Source organism: Lottia gigantea (assembly GCF_000327385.1).
Source record: "Lottia gigantea unplaced genomic scaffold LOTGIsca_68, whole genome shotgun sequence".
In the NCBI taxonomy this organism is placed as follows: domain Eukaryota; kingdom Metazoa; phylum Mollusca; class Gastropoda; family Lottiidae; genus Lottia; species Lottia gigantea.
This window is the reverse complement of record NW_008710315.1, coordinates 1,031,686-1,059,442: the sequence shown is the minus strand read 5'-3', so window position 1 is coordinate 1,059,442 and position 27,757 is coordinate 1,031,686. Positions and strand designations below refer to the sequence as shown.

General features: G+C 35.3%; 1 protein-coding gene across 1 annotated transcript; it reads right to left on the bottom strand.

The window, feature by feature from the left end:
* Positions 1-1,639: 1,639 nt before the first annotated feature.
* LOTGIDRAFT_130105 (hypothetical protein) lies at positions 1,640-20,092 on the bottom strand (the record flags this gene model as incomplete). Its single annotated transcript, XM_009065176.1, has 6 exons — positions 1,640-1,807; positions 2,594-2,767; positions 3,182-3,427; positions 3,797-3,975; positions 5,092-5,280; positions 19,726-20,092. The coding sequence occupies 6 exons, from the start codon at positions 20,090-20,092 to the stop codon at positions 1,640-1,642; spliced, it is 1,323 nt and encodes a 440-aa protein (XP_009063424.1).
* Between the last annotated feature and the right edge of the window lie 7,665 nt (positions 20,093-27,757).

Below are 27,757 nucleotides of genomic sequence, written 5' to 3'. Positions count from 1 at the left end.
GTTGTTATGTCCCTTTGCAATTGAATTATTTGTAGTCTTTGTTTCTTTACTGGTTATGTCCCTTTACATTCGAATTATTTGTAGTCTTTGTTTCATTACTGGTTATGTCCCTTTACAATTGAATTATTTGTTGACTTGTTTCTGGAGTTGTTATGCCCCTTTAATGCGGAGCAGTATGTAGTTTTGTTCGACTGTCCAATTTTTAATTCAATTTTAGACCTATATCTACTAAGATTAACAACATATTGCTTTCAGGTACGAACGGAGCTGGACCTACCCGTTCCTAGGACGTGATAGGGCCACGCATAAAATTTCACTTTTTATGGGAGCTGCTTCGATCCACTTTTGGATCGCTATTTTGAGAATTTTCACTATGAAAAAAGCCAAATTTGGAAACACACGGGTGCATATAGACCGACAGCTTCGTGTATGTGAATACCGTTATATAAAACAAAAAAGAAAAATACAAATTCAAATATCACAGAATTTATTTATTAAATAATTGTTGTATACAAATTATCAACATTTATCTGTTATATACAAAGTGATAAATAAATGCAAGCAAAAATAATTCATTTCTCAAAAAATATATATACACAATTTGTTTTAGGGATTGTCGGTACCGTATTAAGACTCCGGTTTACACTCATACCATACGGATTGTTATGAACATCACTGTGTTTTAATAATGAATATGGCATGTATTGTAAGGGCAACAGAAGGATGATTAAAAGGTGTAAGGATATTAAGAGGGTAATAAACCAACCGGGCGATGATTACGTTCGGACACAAGTTCATGCAGACGATGATGATTTATTGACACATCCAAGTGTCATAAGAATGTCGAACAGGGCAAGGTAACGATGTCGAACAGGGCAAGGATGGACATTGTGACATACCGTAACTGTTGTGGAACATTCTGTATGTATGAGAAAATCAAGGATGGCGTAAGAGCACATCTAGGATGTTGTACGGACACATCAAGGATGTTGTAAAGGCACATGAACGATATTGTATGAGGACATCTAAAATGTTGTAAGGGCACATCAGAGAAGTTGGGAATTTGGAGGGTAATCAAGCTTTCTAAAATGAAGTATCCGAAGTCTAAAATAAGAAAGTACCAGGTAGTTTGATTAAATGGGGGTACGGTCGAATCGCTTGTAAGAATGGCGAATAAGCCAGTGCTTCTGTTGTGCCATCTTCACAATGTTCAGATACTATGAACTACGTCTTATACCTTGACTGCAATAGCCACCTTCCTTGTGTCACGGAATGCTGTGATTTGATAATATGATTGTACGAATACAGTCAATCGGAGTCGTTTGTAAACAATCAGCTATAACGTTTACAGTCGAGGGCTCTGATTTGCTGTATTCGCCTGTGTACGATCCAATCAATTCCCCGCATTCCGTGATACAAGATAGGTAACTATTGCAGTCAAAGGATAATACAATGTAATAATATCTAGGCATTATAAGGATGTTCCAAATGGCACAATTTATTTATAATCATGGACGGAAAAGCGCCAACTAGCAAAATTTAAAGCAAAAATTAATTGAGGATCACTTATCTTACTTATAGCATATAGTTCAAATAAATTATATTGCAAAAACAAAAAAGATAACATTGGAAGCACCTGCTACCACTCTAGGTCATTCTTTTGGAAAGTAAATTTTGGACTGTTTTCGGAGTAGAATTGTTGGTACCATCGTCTATGTCTTGCCACAAGACCATCTTCTGCTGATTTGACCAGTAATGGTTTACTTTCATATTTCTTATTATTCCATATCATTATATCTCGTTCAACCTGAAATCAAAGAATAATTGAATTGGTGAATAAATTGTTGATTGGATTATTGCATTGAATAAATATTCAATTGATTGAGTGAAAGTTTGATTTAGAAAAAGCAATACTTGAATAGGAGAAAAATGTTTGATTGGAAAGTTGATTTGTTGATTTATTTAGAATTAACTTGATTGGGTGAAATTTTGATTTAAAAAGGAATATTTGAATAAATGAATAAATGGTTGATTTTAGTTATATTGTTGATTGAATTAATATTCATTCGATTGAGTGTAATTCTAATTTTAGAAAAAGGAATAATTGAATTGGTGAATAAATTGTTGATTGTCACACTGAATTGTTGATTGAATTAATATTCATTTGATTGAGTGTAATTCTAATTTTAGAAAAAGGAATAATTGAATTGGTGAATAAATTGTTGATTGTCACACTGAATTGTTGATTGAATTAATATTCATTTGATTGAGTGTAATTCTAATTTTAGAAAAAGGAATAATTGAATTGGTGAATAAATTGTTGATTGTCACACAGAATTGTTGATTGAATTAATATTCATTTGATCGAGTGAAATTTTGATTTAAAAAAGGAATTATTTCTATTGGAAGAATGAATATTTGATAGGAAGAATTCTTGATTGCAATGAATGAATATTTTCATGAATGATGATGATTGATGCATCAGTATTGTTGATTGTATGATAATAACTTTCTGAAGCAATCAACAATCTTCCACGGTTCGAATACAAAATAAATACAAGATTATCATGGTTTGGAGAATTTTCGGACTTACCTGAATGGCTTCAGCTAATAAATAAAATTTGGCTATACACATTGGTACCGTCCAATTGACGTAAATATTATGTACCATCTTCTGTAACATGGGCTCTACTGGTGTTAAACTTTGAATATAAACACCTGTACACAATGCACTAGAAAATTCCATATATACAATACCGGGCCCTATCTGAAAATATATCAAACCATACCATTTATTACATTTAAAGAAAATGTACTGATTTCCAAGGCTCAAAATTTCACCAAAAACGAGAAACTATGAAATATTTCAGTCAGAAATTAAAGAATCAGAAAGGAGTTTTGCGTCTTACTTTTCTGTACCTGTTTGAGCTTATGAGGACGAGCAACGCCACTGTTTTTCGATTTAAAACTGCCGAGGGCAAAGGTTCATTGCTCTCATCCGAAAGACAATGTGCTTTTTCCATGACGGTTCCTCCGACGTAACTGACCGGGCGAAAACAGGTTTGAAAAATTTACAGGTTTCATTCCTACCAATGCAGAGATTGAACCCTACAAAATGGTTCGTTAACCGATAGTGGCTTGGTAGAAGTACCATAAAAGAGCCAGAGGTTAGTCCACGTACCTGTTTAGCAATTACTTCCATGTCAATAATAGATAAATTATCACCAAAACATTTAATACTGTGTCCAAGTTTCATTACACCGATATGTTCATTAGGAGAGGATTCAGCTGACCACTGAGCATTCCACACGTGATGTCCGAATCCCCAGAATTTAGACCACATATAACGTAGATCCACACCTGCTCCTAATAGAGGACTATGTACATGTTCCAAATGAACAACATCAGCTCCATTTTGAGGAATCTCCTGCAAAAAAAAAACAAAAAATAAATTAAGAAATTATGCTCCCCTTAAATGCGTTTGTCAGACAACCTCTGTATCTTACAACAGACAAAAGGATAGTTTTCTCAAAAAGCACTGGCCTAGGTCATTAAGTAGGAAACATAATCAGGATTGTTTCATGGGTTGGAGGTCCGATTAGGCGCTACAGAACAATCAAGGGGTATTCGCAACACCAAGAGCTCAGTGGGGTCGGACGCGTTTCGTAGAAAACCCACTGGGAGCAGTCTACATGTATTCGTGCTCGAAGCTTATCAATGCGAAGCAGTAATTTCTTAGACACTGTCAGATATGTCTAGTCCGTTTAGCCTGTCTAAAAATATGTCTAAAACATACCTCAATATGTGAATTAACGTAATGTTCAGTACGACCACCATATTTCCAACTCCCGTCAGCGATTCCTTCTATGGTATACGGAAACCATGATGGATCAATGCCCTCAGCATGAAACCATAAATAAATCCACCCATTGACTTCCATGACAGGCCAGGACTTCACTTTAGCAACAGAAGGCACTATAATAAAACAAAAAGGTAAACATTTTTGAAAATGAAAATGAAATGAGATCTCATTATATGTAAGAGATTGTGTCAAAATGACATACATTGATTTGAAGGCTGTCAGCACTATTACTGATTACTATATCTAAAAATAAATCCCGTTTCTGAGACTAAAGTACGATTGGTCAAACGGATGACAAATCCGTCCCTTTTATGCACTGCTAAGTATATCTTAAAGCTTCCCAATTCCATTCCAGATTTGCGATGGTGACGTCAAAATCTTGTCAACTTTGATTTTTTAGATTTGTGGGAAACGCAGACGTAGGGTGGGAAATTGGAATAAGGCATCAATGTATATACACTAAGGCTAAAAAAAACATAATCCTCCTTATAATATTACTTCGATTAAAAGTATAAATTTAGCCAAAATGATTAACCATTAAGACTTTAGCATTGACACACTCATCCCCTTTCAGGATCAATCATTGCTTCAATACAGAGGCCTTGGGATATTCTACATAAAAGACTACAAATATAGAATCGCTAATCGAGAATAGATGGCCTTGGAAAAATAGATGTCTGGTCCCCTACAGCAAACCATAGCTTTACCAGATGAAAATTGCGTGGGATTTCTCGTCGAAACCAAAATCTAGACACGCAGATAATAATACAGAATAATGGAAATGGATCGAATCCCTCAGGCGGTAATTCAGAGTTTTCGTGAGAACTATATCCTATAAAATTACAATTTATCATCTCTGTAAGACTGTGCAGATTCAAAAGTTTTTTACTGCGCATACTATGTATCAGATGGGCCGGTAATCGGGATGGAGTACAGAGAAACTATAGGTGTATACGTACTAACGATCCTAACCGAAAAACGAAACCAAAAATCCAAACAACATGTTGGCACAACATTGGTAGCAGCTAATGAACATTTCACATGAGAAAGTATATCAATTATAAGTGATTGAATATTGCATAATGAAAAGTGGCATCAGGTGTCTAGAAGAGTAAGCATATACCCATACGATGCACACATAAACAGGCTTGAAATCTCTATGGATTCGATTTAACTACGGACCAATCTAAATGGAAATTCCAATGTACAGGATCAAAATGTTAACTCACCTTTTTCACAGTAAGGAATGTGTGAGCAAACTCCATCATCACCTCGAAATTTCCAGGCGTGAAATGGACATACTAGTTCACTACCCTCTACTCGTCCACCAGCCGCCATATTTGCTCCCATATGTGGACAATATGCATCTACGGCAAAAGCTTCGCCATTCTCGCCTCTAAATACTGCTAAATTTAAACCTGCAAATAAAAAGAAGGGGTATTTTAAAAAAAAATTGTCAAAATAAAATTAGTATAGAATCGTCCAATTTGGTGAAGTAAAGCCCTATTTACAAAAAGGTCCCGATGAGGATTGTGTATTCGAAACGCATATTGAAAGCATGGTATACGCTCTAATTAGAACAATGTAGATTCGTACGTTGAAAACTGAAAGAGGTGGTGCAGGTTCCATTTCTTGTGTTTCAGAGCACAGAAAGCAGTAGAAGATTCTACATGTTGGATAACACCTGAGAACCCGTATGTTCTAAAAAAAATAAGTAACCGGATATGAATCTTGGTATATAATCAACACCCAGTGTTGTGCCACTGGAAGCGAACGTTAACTTGTCATTTACCAAACATTGTGCCTCTTCACGATCGCTCACACAAATATCATTAGCTCGAATCAGTAGGTGGTTAAAATCTATGTAATTCTATCTTAAGTGGTTGTTTTCGGTATCTGTTTCCTTAGCATAGTATCATAATAAACATCACGAACAAGCATTTGACAGTTTGGATATCTCTTGACAAACAAATTCCATAATTCCATTTATTTCCCACAAACTATTTTATCTTGTCATAATAGTTGTTTTCAAATAGAAATATCACCATACAACGTTACATAAGGTCTTGGCCTTGATATATTTGTGGCAATAACAGCATATAGAAGCAACACTATATTATACAAATGTTATAATGACCAGTTTCTCCTTTCGTATACCGATTAACCAATTTTTGTTCACACTGAAAATTACTGTCAATAGAGGGAGTTGTTCGTTGTTCTCTGAAAATCTTTTGCTTTAAACCTTTTCGAAAACGGCCCCTTTTTCAAAAGGGTTAGTTTCAAATCTGCTTTTCGATTAACGGTATAAATATTTAAAAAATATAGCCTATGCAATATAAATTGGTGAATACTACATCTTTGAATAACTGCGTCGTTATAAAGAAATCTTCCCAAACAAGTCCCGCCTAAAGGTTCGACGCAGAACATATCCGTACTCGATTAATCAATACTGTTTTTTTAAAAAGTTCGGGCAGATTGTCTGAGGTACAAAAGATAAGACGTATAAAGAATATCGCATGATACTATTGCCTGTCTAAAAATGCTACAGAATTTAAAGGTCAAAGTATCCCAGCCATATACTGAACCATATCTAGTTACCAATTAATCTTATATGAATACGTGATTATAAATATGTCTCAGTAACCTTCATAATGAACATGCGATATGCCAATAATGATTTTTTTTTAACTTACTTTAGTTTCAGGAGAAATATTACCAGTGGGGGTACACCCCCAAGTGAAGTACCCTCACTTCATTATTTCTCAAATTTAAAAATATGATTTTTATACGTTTTTGCCCCAAAATATGGGTCAGAATGTGCCAAATCAATTCAATATATCAGACGTTTTCTTCAGAGAAGCCTCTCAGACTCCATAAGAGGCTGGCGACCATGACATCTCCACAGAGTTGCCGCATTTTGAATTCAACTTTGAAAGGGGATTTGGATATTTAGATATATATACGATTTTTATGGAAGAGCCTTAACCAGAATTTCAATCTTAAAAGTAAAATACATAGCTGAATGCGTGACCATTTTGCAAGAACAACTTTGCTATCTATGAAATGCTGTTTAGATTTGTAACTGTTCAGGAATCTTCCATAGCACAAAATTGACCTCGTTTTTAGGTAAACCTTCTCCAAGATTGAGATAACCACGCCCATATTTAAGTCAGATCTTGGCCAATTTACAAGTAAATAGGTCAACTTGACCTTAATGCAACCAACAGGTCACGTTTCCACAACAAAGGTCTTTTCAATAATTTATTACAAGTCAAGTAGAACTAAAACTATATTTCAAAAAGCCGGGTAACCAAGGTAAACAATATGGCGGAAGAATGGTAACCATATATACATAGTAAATGCTTTGATTTTCTTCAGGCAAGTTTTACGTGTTTAATAACCTGAAACGTGCGCTTCATTAATCTTGTATGAATTTGTTTATTTTAAAATTAAAGGTGTATGTACACTTATCTAACAGCAGATGGCGTAATAGGCACTAATTTTAAGTAATATATGATATGGAGGTTAGGACACCAATTCAAACTGAATGTTCATAGACTGTGGGCCAACCCTAATCAACGTTCCAGTCGACTGAATTTGTTTCAATTTGTTGGTTTTGTCGATTTTTGAAAAATGACAATGAAGTTCTACTTCTGTTTCCTCAAAAGATAGGTAACATTGGCTGCTTATCTGGTTCAAGAAATAAACCAAACCTAAATCTTTTACCCCATTCTCAATTCACGTCCTCGTCAGAACATCTGGCTTTGGGAATTGGTGTATCTTTTCAATATCAAACTTTAAGCAAAATAGGAAAAACCTACAGGGGCGAAATTTGACCGAATTACACAATGTAATTTATTTCATAGAAGTGCAGGAAAGCATTCACTTGAACACAAATTTCTTTATAATGTTGTTAGATCTGAATGAATTGAGTTTACAATACATAAAAGTGCATATGATAGGAATAACGCTACGAAATCGATCATCAGCTAACTGAATATGCACTTTAAATTTAATGTAAGTGCATGTATGGACAAGTGCGTGTATTTCCTGACACATCTAATTATTCGTTTCGTTTTTTCAATGGTGGACAATTTCAAGCCTATACAAATTCAAGTATTTTGTATTGTTATTAAATCTTTGAAAGGTAAATTTAGAAAATCTTAGCTACCATAACAAAGCCGATTCTCAGCAAAAATGACAACAATTCAGTTCTTTGAAGAAGTACGTCCTACTTTTCTGAACCTTTTTGGAGGTTGAAGATTGTGTAGTGTTTCCCAAAATGCCTACTGCATAGCGTGGCAAGCCACTTGAGTCCTGGGCATCATCCTCCAGCAACAGCAAAATCATTAGGTCCTAATAAAAATTTATTTAATTTATTTAAAGATGTAACATAAAAAATGACGCAATATTAAAATGTAATTGCGAAACATTTCATAAGAATGACAACATACAAATACTTTAGTTATAAGAATGTGTGTTGCATATTGCAATTGACATACTTTAGTCGCTAGTATTTGAATTGAATATTACGCAATAATCCATAATTATATGAAAATTAATTTTCACAAATAAGCAATCATCTTGCAACCAAAAAAGAAAATCACTTTAAGACCCTTAAACCATAGCAAAAGTACAACTTCTATAGAACCATTGACTTAAAGTACTTATGAGTTTGGAACTATTGACTTAAACACTTATGGGTTTGGAACTATTGACTGAAAGTACTTATGAATTCGGAACTATTGACTGAAAGTACCTATGAATTTGGAACTATTGACTGAAAGTACTTCTGAATTTTGAACTATTGACTTAAAATATTTATGAATTTGAAACTATTGACTATTACAAATAAGTTCAGAACAATTCTTTAAGAGTACAAACGAAATGAACATGCAGCAAAATGGCCTAAAACTTTTCAAAGTGCGAAAGTACCTTTAAAATACATTGAACCAAGTTCAAGTTAATTGTTTCATTGTCAAGCCGATGTTTTATTTCAACTACGTGCGAGACTGAATGAGTTTGTGTCTAAGGCCATGTTTACACGACATTCCGTGTATGTGTGGCCAATATTGACAATGTTAAAACCAAATTAACTTAACTAAAGACCATCAAATATAGAATGCTTCTGTCAGCCACATAAAAATAGAATCAGTTGACAATTAGTCCGAATCTTTTTGACCGCCAAGGAAATTGATAACATCAGGTCGTAGTTCGAATTCGATGGAATAGTTCGTTTCGATTTTTCGTTCGAAAATACATGGGAAAATGAGAAAACACCTCAGACTGACATAAATGTTGAAACCCGTTGACAATTTTGTCCGCCAAGAAAATTGATAACTTTGTTCGAATTCGAATTTGACAGAACAGTTAGTTTCGAATTTACGTTGGAGTTTATTATGGCCAAAATGCCGCATACTTCAAACTGAATTCGAAAGAAATAAACTAATGAAACTGTGTTCGCAAATTTCACCCCATTGTCAACTCTCAACTATCTGCATAGGATTTCTAATGAGCCAAGTTTAAAAGAAATACATCAGAATATTACGGATTAATTATCACCAACAGCAAAAACAGATACAGTTAGTGATTCTTTTAATCTAGATTCAAATCAAAATATTGATTGAGAGCAGTTTGACAGGTGTATCTTGATTTGTTTTGATTGAAACTAGATCAAATAATACTAGAAGAATTTCTACCTTGACAAGTAGTAAATAAACGAATAGCTATCTAGTTTAACAAAGGAAACCAAACGACAAAAAAGCTCTTTGAGGAAAACGGTTTCAAAATTCTTTACAAAGAGAACACATTATAAAATTGTAAGTGGTCTTAAGTCAAAAAGATATAGTTTTAAAGGCGTCGACTAAGATGCAACTTTAGTCAAAAATACACTGCAGCTACCATACTCTATCGAGACAAATGTCCAAATATTAAAGAGGGCCTAGAAAAGCTTCAAGGTTTTTTTTTTTCAAGATAAAATATCAGTAATGCAATTGTCAGTGACAACAACCCAAAAGAAAATTAAATGATTGAGTTTTACGTCCTACTTTTCTGCAACCCAAAAGAGAAGTTGCACCCATAGGCATTATGAAACCTAAGTAGCCTACATTACAGCCGAACACACAGTCGAGACTAATGTTATTGCAAAAACCATTTGACACTTAAGGACAAAATTGCCACAGCCAAGTGAACGTCTTCAAACTCATATTGAAACAATCTGTAGCCGTTTCAGATTCTGAAAGGTCCATTAAGTAATAAGTATAGATTTCCCGAGATCAAAATCTTGGCTGTATTATCTATTCCAATCAAACCCAATCAAAAAGCGGATCATAAGCGATTATTTATTGATACTAAATCAAGCCATAATGCCATAGCACCGAAATATTTCCCTACTATATTTCACTATCTTGAGTTATCGCAGTTAAATTCTCATATACACCTATAGAATCACGCGAGTGTACTGAAATTGATTTATATATATATTATTTCAATCATAGCTTAATTCGAACGAACCTTTTCAAATTGGGATCAATCCTCGAAAGTATGAGACAATTTTTAGCAAGTTTAAGAGAAAGTTTACTTCTATGAGCTAGAAACAAGCAATGACCGCAAAACATTATTATGTATTTCGTACCATTTATTCATCGGAGAGGATTTGAAAAATCTTAACTAAAATTGCACAAGTTTAAACTTTTTGAAGATTTGGTCTTTGTGGTCAAATTCCCCAAACAACGTCAGCAAACAGTGTTAATTATATATGAAATAGACACGTATGAGAATATCCGACACATCCATTTCAAGATCCGCGTAACGTTCGACATTGTATCCGCCTTGACCACAACTCACGGATATTATTATTTGGATATAAATCCGGTTAAAAATTAAATCCGCTGGATTAAGATTTAACTACACATAAATATACAATTTAAAAAGAGCCATTTAATCAATCCACGAGCAATTTTGGTTTTTCCAGTGTACATGCAGAAAATATGACCAAAAGTAGTTATCTCTTCGCACGAATAGGAAAACCAAATCCGTTATGTTTTCAAATTTACAGTCACGATTTAAGTACAATTATTTCCAAATATTTTATGAACGCAGAAGTGTTCATGAATAAACGACTTCGACAATGGTTTAGTTTTTTCGGCGACCAAGCGTCATAATTGCGAAATTGAAAGAAGGTGTTGGCTAATTCGCTTTCCAATATATATGGCACACATTGTAGAAAACCTTAGAATTAATTAATTTTATATAATAAACAATAAAACGTAAAAAGAAACAGGAAGTTACTAGCAATCTGTTGGCACCCCTATTCTTCTTAAAACAGGGCATTTTCATGAAGTACGCTTTTGACAATGGTATCGAGCTGAAAATAGCAAACGTTTACATTCTTCGTGTTGATTAAAGTAATTGTAAAGTGGTTTTCTAAAATTTGTATGTGTATCGGGGACACTGATAGCATCAATTTGCATCATTCCAATTTTCAATCAGACGTCTGTGGTTCCTAGTATTCCATTAAAACTAGGCAATTTGTGACGCTATCAGATCAGCTCGTTTCACCAGCGCAGTTGCCTTCTACACGTAAAGAGAAAATAGAAAAATGTGGCAGAAATACTTAAAAGCTTTTCTGTTACCATTGTTCATTGTGTTCGAATTAGCAAACAATCAGTTTTGAATTATTTAGTCGAGATGATAAAGTAAGCGATAAACAGTGAAGGCATATATATTATTTATCATTAATGGCAAAGAGCAGTTATTAAAATTGCATGTTAAATGTACTGATTAAATTTAATGTACATGTAGTCTTCATTTGGATTAAGTCTTGGGCGTAGTCCACAAAAAAGGTTTGGGTGACACGGAACATGTGCACGGATTTTCTTCAGGCCTGAACGATATCTTTGTCTTACAAAATATTTTCCTATTTCTTAGAGATCTAGAAGAAGCATTTGCGTGACTAGAGAAATTCTGATAATGGAATGTTTATCAAAACACCAAAGAGATGTGCCGTTTAAAGTCATACAGAATTTCAGTACCATGGTTAAGGGATTTTGGACACGAATCCCTTTCAAATGTCCATTTCTACGTAACAGTTTGACAACATATCACAAACGAACCCTCCGTTTCGGACCAAGGTAGACCAGGGAAGACCAACAAATGCTGAAGATGTAACCACGCGACCATATCTACTAAATACCAGAAATACACACAGAAAAATATTGAAATCGACCACAATTTACGTAAGCAATCTAAAAATAACAACAAACACTTCCTTTCTGATTGGTTTTAAAAATTATCTCAAGAACACGTCTGTCTGTAGTAGAAATCTGCCACCTGTTAAGCATTCCACAGTGAGAGCCGCAGGTGTTCTTCAAATTTGGTGAGTGCTCACAAGCAAGGGGATGCTACGGCTGTTTTAAAGGTATAATCCAATATCATTGAATGCTACAGACCATGCACTTCAAGGTATAAAAGATGGTCTTATATTGCTAAAGTACCCTTTTACGCACCCAATAGTGGCGGTCGTGTTCACGAGCCTTATAATGTAGAAAACATTACCATGACAAATTTTACATATTACAATAAAGAGCATTGTTTAATGCAAAATGTGCGTTGACAAATCACAAAATTTTTAGAAACTTCAGAATAGGGAGCAAGCATTTAAGGCTGATTTTAAAAGTACATTTGAAGTAAAGCATTCAGGTATCTCGGTCATTGCGTCGTATCATATTATTATGTAGCTTGTTTATTTTGTTATGCTCTAAAGAAGAATAACAATATAAGACTATCTGTGAAGTAGAGGAGAATATGGATTATTTATTGATTAACTATAATACTGACAACAATCGGAAACGTAAGCCTTTTATTATCTGTGGGTCAATATCAGAAACATGGGTTATATCGATATAGGTTGACTTTAAACTGCCCATTGTGTCCTAAACCGAAAAAATTAAAATTAGACAACAATTTCGTTTTTATTTTGTCTGCAATGTAATCTAACAAGTTTTCTACCACTGTCCCGTTCTAATTCTTAACTAATCAATTCATATCATATTGGACCAGTTTATTCACAAAAAAGACAGGGGGGAGTTCTGTCGGCCTATCGTGCTTAGACCATTATACAGAGGTACAGGTGGTAGATAGGCATCTAGAGAACCTTGGTCATTACGGCCTATCCTTTTGAGATAATTTAAACTCTGTTTTATTTTAACTATCTAAATTTTGCACTGATAGTACCGTTGCAATGTAAAGGACACATGATAACAGGCTAGGGTCTAAAACTATTATCATATCAGGATCTTGAAGTGAAATTGCTTACTTAATCACTGTCATTGTCATGAGGTTTGCAATAGATATATAGATTAGAGGGTTATCAAAATTTAATGACGCATCTACCTATGAGCTGTGATTCATTGTCGTATTTTTCAGGGCAAGGTATCATGCGCCTAAATCTAAACCATATTGTCACCTTTTATAATCTGTTTGCTTCGTTATCGTTGTTTGTCGATCAAGTTGTGATTGCGCAACATCCTACAGCTAATATTGTTTTTTACAGATCCAATACCAACTAAAGGTATCCTGCGCCTACATCTTACATATTGTTTTAATGAAGTCAGGAGCAGTAACTATTTTCATCAAATTTGTGCAATCCTGCAGATCTACTTACAACTACGTATTGTCGTTTACAGAAATATTGCCAAATGTGAACTCGTCCTAGATTTCACCAATCTACTAAGCATTCTTTACACTCGTAATGATCGCCATTCTTCAGTTTACAGAAATATTGTCACATGTAAACTCGTCCTACATTTCTCCAACATACTTCTTTACACATGTAAAAATTGCTATTCTTTCGTTTACAGAAAGATTGTCACATGTAAACTCGTCCTATATTTCATCAACCTACTAAGCGTTCTCAAAGTTCGTAAAAATTGCTATTCTTGAGTTTACAGAAATATCGTCACACGTAAACTCGTCCAATATTTCACAAATCTACTAAGCATTCTTTACGCTCGTAAAAATTGCTATTCTTGAGTTTACAGAAATATTGTCATATGTAAACTCGTCCTAGATTTCATCATCTCCTAAGCATTCTTCACACTCGTAATTGCTATTCTTTAGTTGCCATCATCCATTCGGTGTACCACTCCCTCATGGATAAATACTAGACAACTCTATACATCGTAATAACAAGCCATTGTGAAGTGACACTGATCGATAAATAATCTATAAGAAATCAATCACTCTATGTCTAGTCCAATTGTTCGTGTTATATTATCAATAAGTACATTATTGAATCATTGCTGACAACCCACTTGCCTGGTTAACGTCAGCTTCTAGGTAGTAAGTGGTAATCGTGGTAGTTGATACATCAAATGGATGGTTTGGTTCTGTTGGTTGGTAGATGACAAGCTAACGCCAGCTTCTCGGTAGTAATTGGTAATCGTGGTAGTTGATACATCAAATGGATGGTTTGGCACTGTTGGTTTGGTAGATGACAAGTTAACGTCTTCTGCAAACAGCTTCTGCAGAATATAGTAGGTAATCGTGATAGTTGGTAGATCTGATTTGGTACTGTTGGTTTGGTAGTATTGGCTTTTCAATTTTCAAGGTCTCGACTGGAGGGGCTGACATGGAAAACATTGCCAGTCATCCTGATAATTAATCTAAGGCCCGTGTGCTACAGAATGCACGTTGAAAAGATAGGATGCCCTGTTCTGACAAAATTTACTCTATTAGTTATTGCACACTGCAAGGCCTTGCCCGTCGTCGTCAGCTCAATCAGGTACAGAAAGGACGTAAAACTCCATTTCATTGTCATTGTCAAAACGTACGGTGCACGGTCCTGACAAAATTTACTACATACGTCATTGCAATAACGTTATCGCCTTTATCGGCTCTATCAGTTGCCATCTGATAATGACGTGCAATTCAATATATTGCATTCCGCATAATAATATATTCTACCCTATACAATACACCAAAACATTTTGACATGTACACAAAAATGTTACCACAAAAGACTGCATTATGAAAATATGTAAAAAAAAGAAATAGTTAAACGTTTTTCATTGACAAATCTTTAAATAGCTTTCGTCATCGATCATTAATCTTCTTTAGACCTGTTCATGGAAAAGCCGTTTCAGTCTACGCCTGTTCTTATGATCAAAAAGAACACGTGTGAAATTATCTCCGCCTAAATTTCATCTTCTGAAAGCATATTTGATTGAGGAATTCCTTTCATTTATTTAATTGGGCGAATTCTTCGGTGGGATACTGAATACTCAGGTGGGATACCGAATAATTTGAAGGGATACTGAACACTTACGTGGGATACTGAATACTTTTATGGAATATTGAATACTTAAGTGTGATACAGAATACTATTGAGGGATACTGAATACTTTGTTGGGATACTGAATACTGGATATGGTTATATCTCTTCCTGATACTGAACACTTTGAACACTTTGATACTTGATTGGTACTAAACATTTTTAAGGATACTGAACACCTCGATTCCTATCTTCTGAACAATTTCGCTCAATACTGAGTTCTTTAGTGGGACACCGAATACTTTTTTCAAATAATTTTGAATGATATTGGGCACTTTGAAAATATATTGGGCACCGAACACGTTAATAGGGCACTGAAAACTTTGGCAGGATACTGAACAGTTCATAGTTACATGTATATTGAACACTAAGAAAGGGTACTGCATAGCGCATGACACACTTTGGATAATGAACATATTGACACACTGTGCTTGTTCGGGGAAAAATATTATTCTGTGTTCTATTATCCATTTACGAGGCGCAAATTTGACTAATCCATTCATAAAATGAAAGAATAAAGACCACGCCAAAAACACGAATAGCTATGTCTTTTTTAGTCAAAAGTACAGGGAATAGTTGAAAGACAACTAATGAAGAGGACCACACAAAATACATACAAGTTTTCGTCTGTCAAACAAATACAGTAGTCAGGTGGCTTTTAAGTTACATTTAATTGACTCAATATGAATAAATAAGACGTTTTCAAGATATTTTCATTCAAATCGACATAGCTAATAAGAGGACCACACATTTATATCTATGGTCTATCATATATGTACAGGGAGTGTAAAAAGGTTCTGGTGAAAACGGAAATCATTGTTGTCCCAGGTATGCAAAACGACCTTTCCAAACCCAGACTATTCTAGATTGCAAATATGTTTTAACTTCGTCAGCACTTCAGAGAATAAAGTTAAGTGATAATAATATGCGCTCTTAACTTCTATGAAACAAATAATAATTTTTATGCAGTTTGTAAGCTTTAACTATTGAGGAGGGGGTAGTTTAGTTTGGAAGAGCGTTTGAGATCTTGTGTCAGTTTTCTCATTACGTAAGAGATGGTGGTCATGAGCTTTTTAACACCGCCAGCAAAGGTATGGTGATCTAGTCATGTTTTCAGTCGACCCAGTGGAATATTGGTACAATTATTCAATCAAAAACGATCATTGTCGGGATGTTTAACGACTTCCATCCCCCAGAAAAGATTCTCATGCAAACTCACATATTTGGGGTAACCGGTAATAAAATCTGATCTAGACTGATTATATCCTTGAACCACACACACATTTTGTAATATAATCACTGATAATATTATAAAGGATACAATTTCAAACATTTCGCAATTGTGCAAAGGTTAATACGCTTAAGAAATGAGGATTAATTTCAAGTATCCGCATAAACTTGAAATTCGAATATTGAATCTTGGTCGAGTGCATATCCTCGGATGGGGCGCATTGCATGGCTCATATCGAAATACTTGCGTGGTCTCTTAATACAGTTTTTACTGTACTTGCATCAAATGGATTTTCGGGTCGACCATCAGATCCCAGTTGTGTCAACTGACGTCAACTGCCATTGGTCATATTCTTCCACGTGCTCTCTGACTTAAAGTCGAGATCGTTACCCCTCCCCCACCGTTTTTTTAGTACCAATAAATCGATAACTTTGAAGACATTTAGCAATGATTTATTAGCAACCAATGTCAGATAATATAAATGACCTACTTTAAAGCTACTAATTCTGCTGTTATCAATGAAAATATTATGTTGACCTAGATAGGCGTGGTGAAATTGGGTCATATCATCCAAACACGTGTTTCAATTAAAATTCTTTGCTTTCAATGTGTTGATGTTCTTTTTATTAAGTTTGGTTATATCATCTCGTAATACACGTTTGCATGAATTGACAAAAAATTGTGCTTAGGATCTTTTCAGCATCTTTAGATTGCGTCTCGAAATGAAAAGGCGGTTTACATCCGACTTTTCTGCTTGAGATTGGGATAGAAAATCCTACCCCCGCACTGTATTGTGGAACCATGGGGAAATGTAAGGATGGATTCGTAAATGACTCAGCTTTGTACAGAGAGTTATGCCAAATTTGGCTTTTGTCATGGTGAACATTCTCAAAAACTAGCCATCCAAACGGGATCGGATCCAAGTCCCATAAAATGTGAACTCTTGAGTCCTCCTGGTCGTGAGAATATCATATCTGTATATCACGTCAGAGGAACAGGATCGGGCTGGCTGTATATCGCGTCGGAAATACAAGTATGGTCAAAACCAAGCTTTGTAATACTACAAAATTGAAAAGAATAATTACAAGAATGGATTCTTTAAATGTTATTATATGAATTACAAACCGTAAAAGCTACACAAACCGGCTTGTGTGACAAGAAGCGATTTATCTACTTGTATTTCCTTTCAAAATGACTTCATGGTATAGAAACATTCAAATTGGTTAGCAAATTACAGATAAATAGTAGAGAGGCCCCACAGAGAACAAAACACAACGATAATTGGTCAAATTGGATCGTATACAAGTTAAAAAGGATCCCGTCGAGAGCAAAGGTGTCTATAAAGACTGCTGATCTCGTAACTTCATATCACAGCATGCCTTGCGACACATTAAAAGCATTCCGGGGCATTGGTAAGATCAGTTATAGTGTTCACTGCTCACCGTCGAAACCCTTGTGTGTCCAGAATTATCAGCGTTTCAAAGTTAAAAAGACGACTCGTCTTTTCTTGGGACACAGTCGTATATAGAAAAGACATCTATAGAAGCAGGAAAAGAAATTCCTAGTTTGAGATTTATTAGAGATTTTCGTACATTTCTAGTACTTCTGAAGACTATTTACATATATTCAAAATTCAAATCAACCCCCAAAATGGCGCATCTGTCCCTTTAAAGGATCTTGGGTTTGAAAGATATCGGTTTTCTGTATTTACACTCGATGTTTTATCAAAAGGTATCATAAATTGCAAAATGAGCGGACAAAACTATTGATATCCACCAATCCGTCATTTTGTGATAAATCCCAAACGGATTTGTACCACAAGCACCTATGCCATTACTTGCACATTTCTGTCAATAAATGAACATAATTAGGCCAATAAGCAAAGCAACTGAACAATATACTTGTACGAAGTCCGGAAACAAGGAAAAGAGAGTCAATAATGCAACTTGACAATCTTATTAGATCTTTAAGGAGCTATTTCCTCATGCACGAAAAATAACAAGGACAGAGTGGATTGGAGTATCCTATCGTTCTACAACAAGCGTAATGAAAATGGGCAACGATTTTGTGAACTTGCATGAAATAGCTATCGTGTTATAATAATGAAATTATTTTCGGTCTCGTTACAAATTTCTAAATACGATCAAAGGGACACATCCCCGTTTAAAGTTAAATAGACGAGTCGTCTTTTCTTGAGACGCTGCCATAAAAGACATCTATAGATATTGGGAAAAAATGCCTAGTTTGAGATATTTTTGAAGGAATTCTGCGATTTCCGTACATTTCTAGTACTTCTGAAGACTGTTGTTCAAATATTCAAGACTCAAATAAACTCCCTCCCCTAAATGGCGCATCTGTAAAATACGTAATTGAGAAATTTGGACATTGGCAATTTCTACATCAATTAATCTTTTGTTTTATGCCGCCTCTGTGGTTAACACGGTATTGCAAAGAATGTAATACTATTTCGACTCAACTTTTCCTCTGTCGTCATATCACGATTACAATAAATTGGTTAAACATAAGTAAGTCAGCCTATCAAATAACGAATCGGATTAATCTTATATCTCTGAACATTGCCTAATGCAAGACAAGTTACTAGGAAATGATGAAATACGTTGTATTGTGTTATTTGCAAGTTTTTATACAGAAATTTTCCAAGAAATACACGTTTACGCTCTTTCTAACTACTTATGATTCGTGATACAACATAGGTTGTCCACGCCAGTCGAGCCGTTACCGTCTACTTTACGCCCTATCGTCCTATTCTAACACTAAAAACTCTTTCCATGTCAGTCCCCACGACCTATCCGGCTACTTGGCGCTTTTATCGTGCCCATTACTATCCGAATACTGAATTCTATCGATGTCAGCCAGTCCGGCTTATCCGAATACCAAATGTTTTGCCCATGACAGTCACTGAAGTTTCCATGTACGTCGCTTTGATATATCGGACTTTTCTTTTAGTTCCGTTCAACCAATGAACAGGTATTTCCATGTCAGTCCAACTAAACTAATAAACAATCTTTCAATGTCACGCACATACAGAAGGGTCTTTTTTCTGAAAGTTTCATTAGTCTACAGAAGTCATTTTTCCACGTCAGTACCATGTGAGTCTCCCCAAACTTCTAATAGTCTCGAATATTCGGTTACGTTTTTTCAGCCCCCCACCCCCTATCAACACCATTACATTGACAAAGATAAATTTGAATGAGAAAGTCATTCATTTAAGACTGGATAAAAGACAAGCATGTAAATTCTATAAAATAATAATTAAAAATATAAAGAAAGAATTCTTACCTAAAACTTCAATATATTTCACGTCTTTTTTCTCAATTTGGAAGGATTCACAAAGTCCAAACCAGCCATTGGGATAAACTGGTGGAATATCTCCAATTTTTCTACGTTTCCTCACATTATTGGCAGTTTCTCGTTTAGAAAAGCCAGGATCCGTCAGATATCCGACGTCTGAAAGTTTTCGGACACGGTTTAACGGTACAAAAAGTAAACAATATAATTTCCATAATACCATAACGGCAACGGAAACGTACACGTAAGTAGTCCACGATTGCAATTCTGGAGTGTTCACAACAAATTCCTTTGTGCTGTTTATAAAACTGTAAAATCTTTCGAACTCAAGAGCACTTGTTTCCAAAACAGACGGCATTAATACTTTAGCCATTTTTATAATAACGTTCTCACGGTCCAAGACCACACAAATTTTGATTCACTGGTTTAAATAAAATGTATATTAAACGACCAAGGACATAACTTGAAATTCCGCTGTCTATTTTGTTTGACGAAATAAAAACAAAAACTATATATTTCCTTTTTAAAGCCTAATGTATACCACTCCTCGTGGAAAAATTAGTTACGTTAGTAATAGTGGTTATAGTACTACACGTAAAAATCACCTTAAACCTCTCTAATCTATGTGAATGAATCAGTCTCGACGTTCATTCGCTAAACCGTTTTCCTTCAAAACACTGAGTAAATACGAGCGTAACTAACTGACTCGGTAGCAAGTCGTTTCCAATAATATACCTCGAGAAATAATTTAACTCTATTATATACACGTGAAAAGTACACTTAATCGGTTGGACGCTGTTGTTTAGGGATACAAGTTTGGTCACGTGATTAGTTAATTGACTCGGAAAGCCTTGAATGAAGATATCTATACAAATTACATATCGAAGTTGTGTATACATGCCCGCCTTACAATGTGTGTTTGTGACGTCAACAGTTTCTGTGTGGTAAACGTGTATACCTGTGGGGGAGAATTTTACGTTCAAGGCGGTATAGCAGTTTCGTGTCGATATGGCACTAATTAGTCCTCTGTAATTAGCCCACAGTCCATTGTTTTTATTTTTGTGACGTTTGCATAGTAACACATGTGGAAACAGTTTTGGCTACGAAAATGGTTCGGCTTTTGGTAAAACGAAAATGGTTCAGCCTACAGTTCGAAACAATCAAATATTAATGTCCATCTGCCTTAAAGTCCTCATATGAACATAGAAAAGGATTTAACAATTTAGGAAAGAAAAAGCATAGACCACAAGAAATCACTCCGTGACGTTTCGAGGATCTCTTGAGGGGGTAGGGGGCATGTGACTGACAGTATCTGAGATCAGCTGATCAGCACAGAGACGACTGAAAAAATCTCATTTGTCGCCAGTTGTCATCGGTGCTTTCTTTCTACCTTTGAGCAAAGATTGGATCTTTCCACCCGATAGCCAGTGGCTCAACGAGATGATTTGGGGTCCATGGATTTAAGAGGGTTGGACCCCTTCCCCGGTAATTATTTTGGCACATGCTATTCTGCATCTCGAGACCCACCTGTAAATCAATTTAATGCATTTTTATGGATGATGTACAGATTTACATATTTTGTTCTGCGGATGGGGGCCCATAGGGTCGAGGGGCCCGTGGACTTGGTTCAACCAGTCCCTATGTGGTAGTTGAGCCACTGCCGATCGCGATCGACCTGAGCGCACCGACGACAGTTGCAATCAGTTGCTCATGTTTTAAATTCCCAGTAAAAATTGTATCTGGTTGTCGACAATGTCGATCTGAACGGTTGAAATCTTCGCCCATCCAAATCGCACTTCGCTTATTTCGACTTCGGCAGATCCGATGAGATGTTTAGAATCGCCCTTCAATTTGAGCCAGCCTGTAGTAAATTTATAAGTAACTGTACCGTCTTGAAGATAATTTCACCACAATGATAAAAGAAAACAGTAATAAAATTTACATCGATAATATAAATGATGGATGACAGTAGGAAATTCGCCTTCAATTAAATTATATTATTTATAACCCCTTTTATTATTATCTCTTACAAATTATATCAAATAGTATAATACACTAAGAAAGCAATTTTCGCTCTTGTAACCAATGGAGTATATCTAACATACAATTAATAACTACATGCATTTAAATTATTGAAGGGCAAATTCAACAGCTTATATTCGTATCATTTCGATTCCTCGTCTATAGTTCCTATGATTTTCAGAAGTAATATAATCAAATCATGACGTCACTGGCGCAAATACCATTTATCTTGGTACAGTTGTGCCTATATTTTTACCAATCGTATCTTAGTCTCAGAAGCTTTTATTAGCTAAGCCATCCAGATATAGTGTTCACATCTCATCGTCGAAATTTGAGTCTTCAAATCCATGTGTGTCCAGAATTATCTGCGTGTGAAAGTTAAAAAGACGAGTCGTCTTTTCTCAAGACACTGCCATATATAGAAAGAACATGTATGAGATATTTTGAAGGAATTATGCGATTTTCGAGCAGTTCTAGTACTTCTAAAGACTATTGACATATATTCAAGACGCAAATCAACCCTTAAAATTGGGCACCTTTCCCTTTAATGTAAGGTGCGTTACCAATTTATTATTGAACAAATTTATGTTAATATTATTCACTGACATACCCAGTATGCATAGTGGCGTTCCTTAAAATAATCAGATCATGTAACAACAAAATCATTTCCTATGATTATTACATAATATATCCTGTTTCATCATTATATATTGATATTTTGATATCCAGTGAAAATGTACCAAATAAACACACATTCCCTCACTAGCATTTAAAAGGAAAGTGTCATTGAGAACTAAGACGCAAAGTGGCATGAGGTGTTTCAGAAAGGTTTACTACGCCAACTTTTAGTGGTACTATTATTGTGACGGTAGGCCCCCCCCCCACCTCTACCTTAAAAAGTGGCTAGCCCAGATTCGCCCCCCCCCCCCCATCACACTTTCAAAACGTAGAAACACCAGTGAATATTAAAGGTGGAGGTGTTAAAGTGGGTAAGATTCTGACAAAAGATATCCATCCTTCAATATTCTTATCATTGAATATTAACTTCCTCTTTCTCGTTCCTGATTTCAGTCATCCCTTGATCATCCTTTGTCATCTCATTTTGATTGTTTTAGTGTGGACATTTTATGTCTATTTTATTGCTCAGAGAAGTCGTTATTTTGTTTACTTCCGTTTTTTTTAGAAATAAGAATTTCACTTGGCTGAAAAATATGGGTAACATGGGTGTCATTGGCTTACTCTTCTACTGATCTTTGCAGAGTCCGTAACACACTAGTCCTCGGTTTATTGTCCCATTTGAACTAAGTCACTGTTTCAAGGCAGTTCATTTACCCTACATCACTAATACGGGGCCCCGGATTGAAAATTTTACAGCAGAAATGGATCTCTAGATCTTCAGTTAAGCGTTTCGTTGCGGTTCTCATAGCATCAATAGTATTATTCCTCATGACGAAATAGGAATGTTGAAAAATAATAGTGTTCTAGAAGCATCCTATCGATAATAATCATCAAATTCATATATTATCTGTCCCGAAGCCAGTCCATTTTTTTCGGGTGTGAGGGGGATTCCCACCTGTAGTTACAGGTCAGTATATTATTATTACTTAATTATTGAGGTTCTATCCAATTTGAAAATGCCCTTGATCGTGAAGATTGGATTACTGGATTAAGCAATTGAAGTCTATTTCAGGTTTTAATGAGCTTTCATTCATTCATAAAGATTGGAGGCACAATATACACCCTAATTAATAGAAATAAATTGTTTGATAACCCCCAGTAACACTCAAAACAAATGGAAACAATTGCTGTTAAAATCTATGTTTGTATTATTTTTCAAACAAAGCAAACTAGGAGACCGCTACGTCAAAATCTACGAATATCGTTTTGTTCTTTCACAAAGAGATATTAAGAAAGATTATATTGTAATATATTAACCTCTGAATATTGTTTCTTGAAACTTTATCAAATTTGATATATCTTTCGCAAATAGATAATCGTCCTCTTAAATTGCTCTCTTAAAGGGACAAGTTCAACATTTTCGGGTAGTTGATTTGGGTCTTGAAGATATGCAAATAGTCTTCAGAAGTACTATAGAAATAAACAACAGAAATACATGTATGATAGAGACTCAAGAAAAGACGAGTCGTTATTTTAACATTCTAACGCGCACATTCTAAAACACATGGATTTGAAAGCTAATATTTAGACGGTGGACTATAATGAACACTTTTATTGATTAGCTATAAATTTCCGTACAATTATTGGTCAAACTGATGGCGAAACGTCCCTTAAAATGATATGCTTTATTCGGCTACTTGCTTCATTTGCAGTTTTCTTTTGATCTTTCACTAATTGATTTTCTGCCTAAAAAATTGGTGTGATAGAAAATAGTCGATACAGTCTTTAAAAAGGTGAGTCGTCAATATTATTTTCAAACATGGCTAATCATTTTTAGACAATACAATACAATTTTTATTCAAGACTAGAATTTTGACTGTTATGAACATTATTCTGATTAACTTAGCTGAACAATTCCCTAACAGACCACGAAAATACAGATCCATGGCCTTTTACATTCAAATTTTCGCTTTCTTTATTAATAGCATTAATAAAAAAAATAGCAAGCATAATTATGCGACGCTTCCAGTCAAATTGTCCATACCATTTTCATTTGCCTAACCAGAAAAAGAACGTGAAACTCTGTTTCATTGGCCTGTATATTGTTTCTGTTTACATTGGAGGGTCTTGAATCTCATTAATCTAATAAATAAAGATGTTAACCGGCTATTAATTGCTTAATTCACTTATTCTATTACGTAATTAGTTGTATTTTCACGCCTTTACATGTCTGGGCGACTAATGCCCCGGGGCCTCGTCTCTCCCTACTTCATCTTAGTTATTATGTTAACAACCTAGTGTCAAGCCTATAGATAGTTGACCTATTTCATTTCATTCATTCTTACTTTGTTAAATTCTTTCTCCAGTCATAAATGAATGGATGTTTATATCCGACATAAGAACCGGTAGTTCAAGACTAGCATTGTGCGTGGTAACGATAGGGGCATCCCACCAAAACCAGGTTAAATATGCTCAATATAGACTACTTTTTTTAAATTTTCATTCTGTAGCATCGGATTGTGTGCTATCCAAAGCATTAGAAGATTTTTCCGCATCAACTTTTCTGACCTGTATCACTTACTAAAAGAAATATTAGAAATTGAAAGTCGAGGGTTAATTTTGAGGAAACTTTTCACAAATAAAGGGCAATAACTCGCACACGATTTTCGATTATTTTAATCTCCCCTCTCCCATCCCCTATGAAAGAAGGGATGTCGGAGCTAGTCTCCATGATCAGTAAAAAATATTCGATATATATTACTGTTAGATATGAAATCACGTCCGTTTCAAATTTTCCGCGTATTGCTTGTGACATGACATGACATGAACCACATTAGACACAAAATATAAATATGCTGTACGTGCATTGTATCAGGGGTTTCCATTTCATTGACGTTAAAGTCAAGCCCTTCACAATAATCGTATAAGTGATAGGGATTGTTTCCGGCTTCCCAAGAAAAATATAAAAATGATAGGGGTATTGCGTCTTGTTTTTGTGCTCCAGTTTGAGTAACCGGGAAATGTTATATAATGAGTCAAAAGGGAAATAAATGACATTCGTCTAATCTTATCGAACTTAAAAGGGTTGTATATTTCTTTTAAAATTACAATGTATAATCAAACCTATAGTTCTCTTACAATTCAAAAGACGTACAGCCATTGGCGGAGTGTTCCAGAATATCTAACCTGATTATGGCTGCGAGGGGGGGGGGGGGGGGGGGGTCCCAATTTTCCCCCCCCCCCCTCTGTCATGGTCATGCCCTACATTGTCCCACTAATCTCATCGAGTCTATTAAGTGCCACCGACCTTGGATAATTTTGCCGAGCCTGTCAGTCGATGCCGTACGCTGTGAAATAGTGTGATTATTTCGAAACGGAAGTGAGAAATCCGACTGCGAGACTAATTACTCCACAGGTTAAAGATAACGTCCACCGACGCAACATGTCTAAATAGATAAGGTTATAATTAGATTACTGTTTGACGATATAGGAGTTTCTTTCACAATGTCTGTTAATCGAGTAATTAGTTTACTAATCAACCAATCATTAAAACTGTGTTCCCACGAGTAGCAACCAGTGGCTCAACTACCATAAGGACTGGTTGAACTAAGTGCACGGGCCCCATCCCTGAGGGGATCCCAACTTCAAGAACAAAATACAGAAGAGCATATGTTAAAAACAATATTCCCAAGAGAGGGGCCCCATCCAACTTCTGCCAATATGCCCCTACCCATCTTGTTAAGCCATTGGTAGGAACTGGCTCCTTGGTACCAATTTCAAGCAAACAGGTAATGCCTAGTTCATTTCATGGACTTTATATCTTATATATTGGTGTTAATTTCTGGACCCAAAATTGGGACGAATATACACATGTAATATTTCAATGAATATAATTATACCAATATCAATAGATGCCTATTACAAGTATCTCGTCGGAACCGACCCAGTGGAGTCTCCATAAGCAAATATATAGACGTATTGCGATACAAGGGTCACGATACGACACGATACATATTGCGTTGCAGGGGTCACGATACGATACGTATTGCGATACAAGGGTCACGTTACGATACGATACATATTGCGATGCAGGGGTCACAATACGATACGTATTGCGATACAAGGGTCACGTTACGATACGAAACATATTGCGATGCAGGGGTCACGATACGATACGTATTGCAATACAAGGTTCACGATACGATACTTATTGCGATGAAAGGGTCACGATACGATACGTATTGCAATGCAAGGGTCACAATACGATACGTATTGCGATATGGGGTAATGGGTTAAAAATTAACATTTTATCTTCAAAGTTTCAATATAATACATTAATTGATAACTTTATAACTGTAATATTTGGTAATATAGTTGATAGAAATGGTTATGTGTTATAAAAAGTTTTTAACAATTTTAGTGAAATAACTTACAAAAATCTCCACTTTTGTATGGAATAAAAGGTATTGCCAAGTATCGATACACGACGTCGCGATACGATCGATTCACCGATATATCGTGACTAATATATAGCGAGAAATCAACCGAACTACAGTCGCAGATTTTGAACACTCAGGTCTACAAGATCTATGTTTAGTTCAAAAGAAAATCCAGTTGCTGACAGATTCTACCAATCACAAGATTGATTGAAAACACTTGTATTGGCTTTACCATTGGAAAATAACAAATTCCCGTTTCCCCATTTGTTCATTTTGTACCTTAGTGAGCACTAATTCTCTTGAAAATTTTGTAAGAGTAAAATCATTTTCAATAGTGTTGAATTGTGTTTTCATATTGCGTTTTGTGTCCAACTAACACCGCGACAACAGAGTGCAGGTTCATGATGTTTTGATGGATAGGCCAGTGGTTTGCTTGTATAGATTTTTAACGGATATGACGTATGATATGTAATATTACTTTGAATTCACAATTCATATGTTATTTCAAAAATCGATTGATGTGAAATAAAAATTGTAAAACTTACCACTTTCCTTCGTCAAGTTTTATAATAGTTTCACAAATCAAATACAGATCTAAATCAAACCCTATCATGTTTCACAGTATTTTGTTACCCACAAGTAAAAGGTGCAATTAGTAGTTTTTCACCTCATCTTTAACTTGTTTCATAGTTTGTAGTTTCGCAAATCGGATTCTATCATTGATGTGGCGATTTCCAAATCGAATTTAAACCAAGAACACGCTCTCAGCGTATTAGCCTAATTTCTAGTTTGATATTTCTCCTTATACACGTTGTATTTTTATGCCATAGCATGAAATGCACGTGCATTACGTCACTCGTCACAATCTCAACGTCGAATCGGAATATTATGGAAAGGAGAAAGAGTCATAACTAAGGTCAATGCACATTTTTCTAAGTCAATAC